General features: G+C 34.8%; 1 protein-coding gene across 1 annotated transcript in view; it reads right to left on the bottom strand.

The window, feature by feature from the left end:
• Nucleotides 1-4,754: 4,754 nt before the first annotated feature.
• The window catches only part of LOC109862050 (acyl-CoA-binding domain-containing protein 5A), a 7,790-nt gene continuing 4,406 nt past the window's right edge, over nucleotides 4,755-8,138 (bottom strand). The window contains exons 2-5 of the mRNA XM_020441944.1: nucleotides 6,652-6,845; nucleotides 6,326-6,488; nucleotides 6,098-6,246; nucleotides 4,755-5,156 (exon numbers count right to left, since the gene is read on the bottom strand). Coding sequence (XP_020297533.1) covers nucleotides 4,770-5,156; nucleotides 6,098-6,246; nucleotides 6,326-6,488; nucleotides 6,652-6,845 — 893 coding nt within the window. The 3' untranslated portion in view covers nucleotides 4,755-4,769. The remainder of the gene's footprint in view (nucleotides 5,157-6,097; nucleotides 6,247-6,325; nucleotides 6,489-6,651; nucleotides 6,846-8,138) is intronic.

The raw sequence follows: 8,138 nt of genomic DNA, 5'->3' as shown, positions 1-8,138 counted from the left end.
TCTAACCACTCGTAGGTAAATACAAGGGGTTCTATTCTAACAAGAGGAGATCGCGAAGTGTGGGTCACCGATTTTAATAAGGTTTTTTTGTAGTATAGTACTGTACCAGAAGAATACTTGAGCAAAGGGATAGGACGCATCTCTCAGCCATTTTCGAGAAAAATCGATTCAAACTATATGGATTTACTTATATACGTTACGTTAGAACGGTTTTCCACAATCGCGGTGCTTAAGCGCCTGACTACTACGCTTGAGACTAGGGTTCGATTCCCGTTGGTTTTTTTTTTTATGTAATATAACAACGTATATATGTATATTCATGTAAAATGAAATTAATTTTATCATTAACTTACTTTTTTTAGTGTATTTTTAAAAGGCAATATTTTTCTCATTTTAATTAAAACTTTGTTTTACATTTAATAACGATAAAAATAAAAGTATGCAATAGCACAGGTAGCACGTTTCCTAAACGCAGCCAATGCTTATTGTTTTATGCATGTATCCAATAAAATAATATAATTAATATAATATAATATATAATAAAACAAATACAAAATATTATGAAATAAATAAAACATCAGTATTTGAACATAATTACAATTGAAATTCAAAATTAAAAAACAATTGAAAAAATATTTTGCCAAAACACATTTATTCATTTAATAAAATCATCAAAATAATATCATATCATCCAAATAATTGTAACCCAGAAAGCGTAGATAGTGAAAATGAATAAATGTGTTTTGGCAAAATATTTTTTTCAATTGTTTTCTAATTTTGAATTTCAATTGTAATTATGTTCAAATACTGATGTTTTATTTATTTCATAATATTTTGTATTTGTTTTATTATATATATATTATGTTATATTATATTATATTATATTATTTTATTGGATACATGCATAAAACAATAAGCATTGGCTGCGTTTAGGAAACGTGCTACCTGTGCTATTGCATACTTTTATTTTTATCGTTATTAAATGTAAAACAGTTTTAATTAAAATGAGAAAAATATTGCCTTTTAAAAATACACACTAAAAAAAGTAAGTTAATGATGAAATTAATTTCATTTTACGTGAATATACATATATACGTTGTTATATTACATAAAAAAAAAAAAAAACCAACGGGAATCGAACCCTAGTCTCAAGCGTAGTAGTCAGGCGCTTAAGCACCTGCGCTACACCGCGATTCTGGAAAACCGTTCTAACGTAAAGCTGGGTATACACCTAGCGAACAAACGCCAAACGAACAGCGAGCGCAAACGTTTGTTATTATCATTCGTCAGATTTATACGCCAAAACAAATGCGAACAGAACATTTGATTCGCATTTGGTTTGGTTCCCTCATGAGGCATTTGTTTTGGCGTATACATCTGACGAATGATAATAACAAACGTTTGCGCTCGCTGTTCATTCGGCGTTCGTTCGCTAGGTGTATACCCAGCTTAACGGTATATAAGTAAATCCATATAGTTTGAATCGATTTTTCTCGAAAATGGCTGAGAGGTGTGTCCTATCCTTTTGCTCAAGTATTCTTCTGATACAGTATTATACTACAAAAAAACCTTATTGAAATCGGTGACCCACACTTCGCGACCTCCCCTTGTAAGACAAAAAGTTATATACCACTTTGCAAGATTCGCAATAATTAACGAAATATTAATTAATAAAGATCCGCTAATCAGCGTGCATCCAGCGTAAGGACAGCCGAGTCTGTCGCGCCGTAGCGACAGAATATAATAGCGCGGATAGCGCGCTGCCCGAACGCAGCCTATATGCTGTCTATGTATGCACATGTTATTCTATTAGCTTCTCCCATTCCGTCGCTACGACAGACTGAGTTGTCCTAACGCTGGATGCACGCTGATTAGCAGATCTTTATTAATTAATATTTCGTTAATTATTGCGAATCTTGCAAAGTGATATAGTAAGTACAGAACTTTTCGTCTTAGAATAACCCCTTCTACCTACGAGCGGTTAGACGGCAATTACCAAACACCCTGTATACAGAATGAGGTAGTTAAAACAGGCCACCTGAATAACTTGAAAAATATAAGTTTTATAGAAAAATGTTTAAGACAAAAGTTATACGGTTTTGAGAGAGAAAAATGATAATCCTATTAATTTAATTACAGATGACGTTACTTGTAAGATTGCATTATAGCGGCCATTTTTTTTAAATAAAAGTCGATTGTTTTGGAAACAAAAGTTGTAAGCGGCAATGAGACAAATAAGGTTTTTTTATTTTTTGAATTTGAATTACTTTTCACTGAGTTACAGTGTTCCAAAGTTTACGCACACTCACTCACACACACACACACACGCAAGCACGCACGCACGCACGCACGCTACACACACACACACACGCGCGCGCGCGCGCTACACAGGCCATCTGAACAACTCGCTTACTTTTCATCGTAGAAAAATTACATCAAATCAAAGTTGCTTGGTTTTAAAAGAGACATAATCTGATATTAATAGTTTGTTTTTATAGGTGAAAGTGTAAAAGAGATCAAAGTCATCTTCATATTTTTAAGTAGAATGTTCTTTTATTTAATAATTGGTGATAAATAGAGATTACTCTCAGGCTCAATAAGTCTTTTATAGTATATCAATATAAGGACATGAAGAGCCGTTCGCAGGATGTTGTGCGTGAATGTGCTTAAATATATATATATATATATATATATATGTATACACATATATTTCGAAATAATTTTTTTCCTCCATATAGGATGCTGGATTTGCATCACATATATATGAAGGACCCCGTATACCCCCTTAACTAATTTAAAATATTGCGAAAAACTCCTCAGCCAGGAGTCGAACCTGGAATCTCCGGCTTTCCGGGCCGTCGCCTTTCCTGTTAGGCTACCGAGGCACTTGGAGTTTGTCTCAATACTTCGTATATCTATCAAATATGTTCAGATTTTTTCTGATACCGCTTCTTCCTCCAGCGTAAATTCTAATAATTGGTGATAAATAGAGATTACTTTTTTTATTTATTTTTTGATAAAGCGTTTTAAGACGAATGCAATAACCTATAATTGAAAATTTTTGTTTTTTTAGATTTATATTTATGAGGAAAATTGAAACAAGTATACCGTGACATACCAATAACAAAAGATGACATGCAAGAACGTATAAGAAGAGCTTGCTCTGTGATAGATCCAAATAAAATTCGTCGTGCAGTGTTATCCATGTCGGAACGTTTTAGAGCATGTATCAATTTTCAAGGTCACCATTTTGAACACTTGTACTAAAGGTTATTGCATTCTTAAAACGCTCTATTTTTATCTATCTACTTTGGAACGCTGTAACTCAGTGAAAAATAATCCAAATTAAAAAAAAAAACTGTTGTATTTGTCTCATTGCTGCTTACAACTTCCGTTTCCAAAAAAAGTCGACTTTTATTTTTAAAAAATAACCGCTATAATGCAATCTCAAAAGTGACGCCATCTGTAAGTAAATTGATAAAATTATCATTTTTCCTCCTCAAAACCGTGTAACTTTTGTCTTAAACATTTTTATAAAACTTATTTTTTTCAAGTTATTCAGGTTGGACTATTTTAACTGCCTCACTCTATATATACATATATCCAGGGTGTCTGATATATATAACGAACAAGCCGACGTGTGTAAGTAGTTCTGTTAAATCTGAACAGAAAGTTAAATACCATTTTGCAATATTTGCAATAGTTATTGAGATATGAATTAATAAATGTGAGCCAATGATCGGACTTTGCAGCAATGCTCGCTGCGTACCGCCGAATATCGCCTGATTGCAAAAAGCTGAGTCGCGCCACGTTTGTTTGTTTACTCCGCCTCTCGTTGGTAAGATATTACTTAAGAAAAGCTATTTTTCTTTCCAGCTGATAATCGTGCACGCCTATAGAATCCGATCATTGTTTTCCGCGCGCTTATTGGCACACAATTATTAATTCATATCTCACTAACTATTGTGAATTTTGCAAAATAGTAAATAACTTTTCTGTTCAGATTTACCCGATCTACCTACACACGTCGGCTTTGGTCGTTTGTTGTCAGACACTCTGTATATATTTCGCAAGAACATCCAGCGTTGACTCTTATTGACCGGTTAAACTTCGCGTTATTGATTGTAAATCTCAAAAAGCGGCCCACTGGTCTTGCGGCCTGAGTGCAAGGGCTGCGAATCCGGAGGTCCCGAATTCAAATCCGCTCATAACCTAAAGATTTTTTCTGATCCGATCCCCTTTAACCGAGTTTATCGGTTGATTGGCGAACAAAATTGGACTTCCAAAAATTAATTCGGATGTAATCCCGAAATAATTCCCCTCCCACAAGGCAATTGTAGTTAACATCTTGAACACAAGCTCGACACAGATGGGCACGCCTACTGTGAAGAAAGGCCGCGTAGTAGTAGTGTACTGCGCAATCCTCCTTACGTTCTGAGAATATATAAAAAAAACTTAGACTGGCGTGTGGACTAACTCTTACGGCCCAAGAAGCCATAAATGCATTAAACCAAACCAAATCTTAAGAACCTCAATTCTTCGTTAATTTGTTTTTATTTATAAAACTTTTTTTGAGTATAACTTTTTAATAAACTATTTTTTTAGCTTCTCCAATTGATTCTTTATTTTAGTAATGAAATAAGCGGTTTTTAAAAAACCGGATTAAAAAAGCCAAAATAGATAGGTTAGGTTAGGTTAGGGTTAGGTTAGGGTTAGGTTAGGTTAGATTAGGTTAGATTAGATTAAGAAAAAGACATTAAACTGTATAATTACCAGAAGTATTTCGAATAATAACGCATACGTACACCCTGCGATGCCAGTGCTTGCAGAGCCTGTCCTTCCAAATTTCGTACTCTCGTCGTTACTCGATCTAGATCTCTCTGCAGATGTTGCATGGTTGTCGCGATCTGATTTAGAAATTCATTGGACCTATTGTCATCTTTTTTTGTTCTCTGTCTACCTCTTTCTCTCGTCACTTCTTGTTGTAACGTCTCTGCGTGACCGTTAGCATTACTGTATCCGTTAGTTAATTCAGTGTTCTCTTGTGTTACATTCTCCGCATTTGAATAATCAATTCCGTTATTTGCGATAGTTTGTCCCTTCAGTGTAGCTGTAACGGACTTGGACGTATCTTTTTGCGTCCTTTCCGGCGCGGACTACAACAAACAAAATAGAATTAACTTCTCGAGATGCAAAATGATAATTGTCATTAAATGATATAAAATTTTGGTAAAACTAGATAATATATAGGGGACTCAGTTCTGATGATGTTTGCCTTTATATATGTTGTTCAGGACATATATCCGAGTAACAATCAAAAGATTTTAGCCGTCGCTTATTGTTTATTAAACAGTTATTAACAAAAAAAAGTTTCATAAATAAACCTTCGTTTTTCGACACTATATACATTTGAGAAGGAAAAATTTACTTTGTATCATACATTATCGTACGTATATGAACAGGGAAAAAGCAAAGCACTTCTCCGCATCTCCCTGAAAAAGTCTGTGTTACTACAATATCATTAATTGTCACAATGCACATTGCTTGTTAATATATGCTACTATCGCAATGACATATAGATTGGGTTAAAGTTTTTTTAGGTTTTTTTAAAAGGAAAAACCTTGCCCTTCCTTTGCCCACACGTGTACGATAGTATACAAATAAAAAAAGAATATAAGAACACAAAAAAAGAAAAAATAGTTTTCAAAAAAATCGAACTGTGATATTTAGAAAGTTGTGCAAACGTAAATTAAAAGTTCACAAACTCTCTTTTAAATTATCTAACTGTCTAACAGAACTACATAACGCATTGTTCAAGCGATAACGTATACGATCGAAAAATCCAAACTATAAAGCTCTGTATGTTGAATATTTGTGTATAATACATCATATATTATTTCTAAAATGTACAGTGTAAAAAAACAAAGGTTTCTAAAACTTCTTTTTATTAATAACTCTTTAATAAACAATGAGCAATGGTTAAAAAATCTTTTTGATTATTACTCGGAGACATGTTCTTGACAACATATGTTAAGATCAAGGTCATCCATGCTAGGTCCATTATTGTCTAGTTTTACCAAAACTTTAATTTGTATACTTCAACAGTGTCTATGAATTCTTCTTCTTCCCCGTCGGTGTCCTGTGGCAGTGGGCTTGCGGTGCGACTACTAGTCGGACTAGTTTCTAAACTGCTTGTTATATGCCGAGAAGTGTTGCAAACTCTGTGAGGTGACGTTTCTCTAGATGCTATTTCAATAATTTTGATAAACAATTGCAGAAAAAATACAGGTACGTGTAAGTTAATGTTTATATTAAAGAAACAAACCGAATGGTGAACCGGATAACGGTGATCCTGGCTGGGAGCGCATCCGCTCTAGCACCGGTCCCACAAGCAATTCTAAATCCTCGGTCGGTACACTCTCATAAAAAGAATCCAAACTACCAAGAAATGTTGCCACATTATCAGTATAAGACATAGTCTCAACGATCTGAAAAATACAGCAAAATTCTTGTATTTGATATTTGCGTATCTCTCTTATGTTCAATCTGCGCTTTAAGGGAATCTTTCCCAGAGCGCATTACAAATAAAGCTACAGTCAGTCAGTCAGTCAGTCATGTTATTGCATATTGAATTGCAGAATCAATATTCACCCTCTTCAATTCCTCTACGTAATTATTCATTGCTTCCGTACGGCTCATATTGCCGAGACGTGTCCATGCATCCCACTTGGCCTTCTTGATTACTTCCCAAAACGCGGGTTTTGGATGTTGACAGGGCCCCTCCGTCGCTTGTTTGTAATATGAATAAAAGCGCAACATGATCTCATGGCTAGGTTGGTAAGCCCCTAAACATGAATTACTTGATTTATTAGCGTGATATCTTATGCATCGAGATTGATTTTAAGAAATAAAAGTCTGTTTTAAATAAACTTCTATAATGCAATGACTATATATACTGTTACGGCCGCCCGGTATTAGTAGCCGCGCCGTTTATATGGAAGAAAGAAGATAGGAGAGTTGCTCCTGATGACGATTATTTGGTGTTGACAGATTTGGTTCGGTTTTTGATGCGATTTGAACGCGCGAAGATTGTGAATCTGTATAAATTATAACGCGTTTCTGATTGAAATTAAAAAAGTTTCTTAAGAGTTCTTGTGTTTTTATTCGGAGGCTACGTGACGGTCGTAACAAGTTTTTAGGACTCGTTCGGGATCAAACAAACGGAAAATGTGAAAAGGGAAAGGAAAAAGAATTTATCGGAATGGAAACGCGAGTCATGAGTGCAACGACGAGTCAAGGAAGAACTCCGTGGAAACCGCGCCTGAAACTTCACCAAAAAAGAGGAGCCGCTTGACAGAAGCTGCAGGTGAGTCTACTGCTATTCAAGCTCCACATAGCACGACGTCCTTAGGATTATCCTGATAATATCCAAGACGGGTCAGGACATTTACAGGACATTTTAAGATATCATTATAATCCCATATAGCACAAGACGTGCTTAGGATTATCCTAACAATATCAAAGACGGCTCAGGACATTTACAGAACATTTTATAGTATCATTATTAAATGTATCATTCTTACTATCATTATTAAATGTATTTTATGAAAATTTACTATACATACATGATAACTTTTAATTATATAGAAAATTTAATGTAATTTAAAATTTTTATGTAGTATAAAAAATATAAATGTCCTCTGGATAACCACTGGATGCCTAGAGGATATCTACTTTATCTATTATCTATATTAGATGTTGATTTTTCTATTGTTCTCTGGACGTTTTTCAAACATGAACAATCGAGATCTGTTAAACTTTATTATATTATGTTGGAGATCGAGCTTGTGCGCGTCATAATCGGAAGACCCACCAGAGGCGCTCTCGTCTCTTGTCTAACTTTCTTCTTTACCCGCCACTTACTTCCGGCTCTCTCTCGCTTGAACAACGACAGACGACATCGAATCGTCCGAAGTGCTCACAAAAGAAGTGCAATCTACACAAAGACTATTTTTGTTCGCAGTAGTGTACTCTATATTCTGTCATCTTTTTGAGTGTAATAAATATTCAGTATTCATAAAATTCGAGGTGTACAACTACGTTTCTCGCCCGATCACCATCGCCCTTCCTCGCTAATA

The sequence above is a fragment of the Pseudomyrmex gracilis genome, unplaced genomic scaffold, assembly GCF_002006095.1.
Source record: "Pseudomyrmex gracilis isolate BER0280 unplaced genomic scaffold, ASM200609v1 scaffold_1318, whole genome shotgun sequence".
NCBI lineage: Eukaryota > Metazoa > Arthropoda > Insecta > Hymenoptera > Formicidae > Pseudomyrmex > Pseudomyrmex gracilis.
Note: the sequence above shows the minus strand (reverse complement) of the source record. Positions and strands in the feature narration are given on the sequence as shown.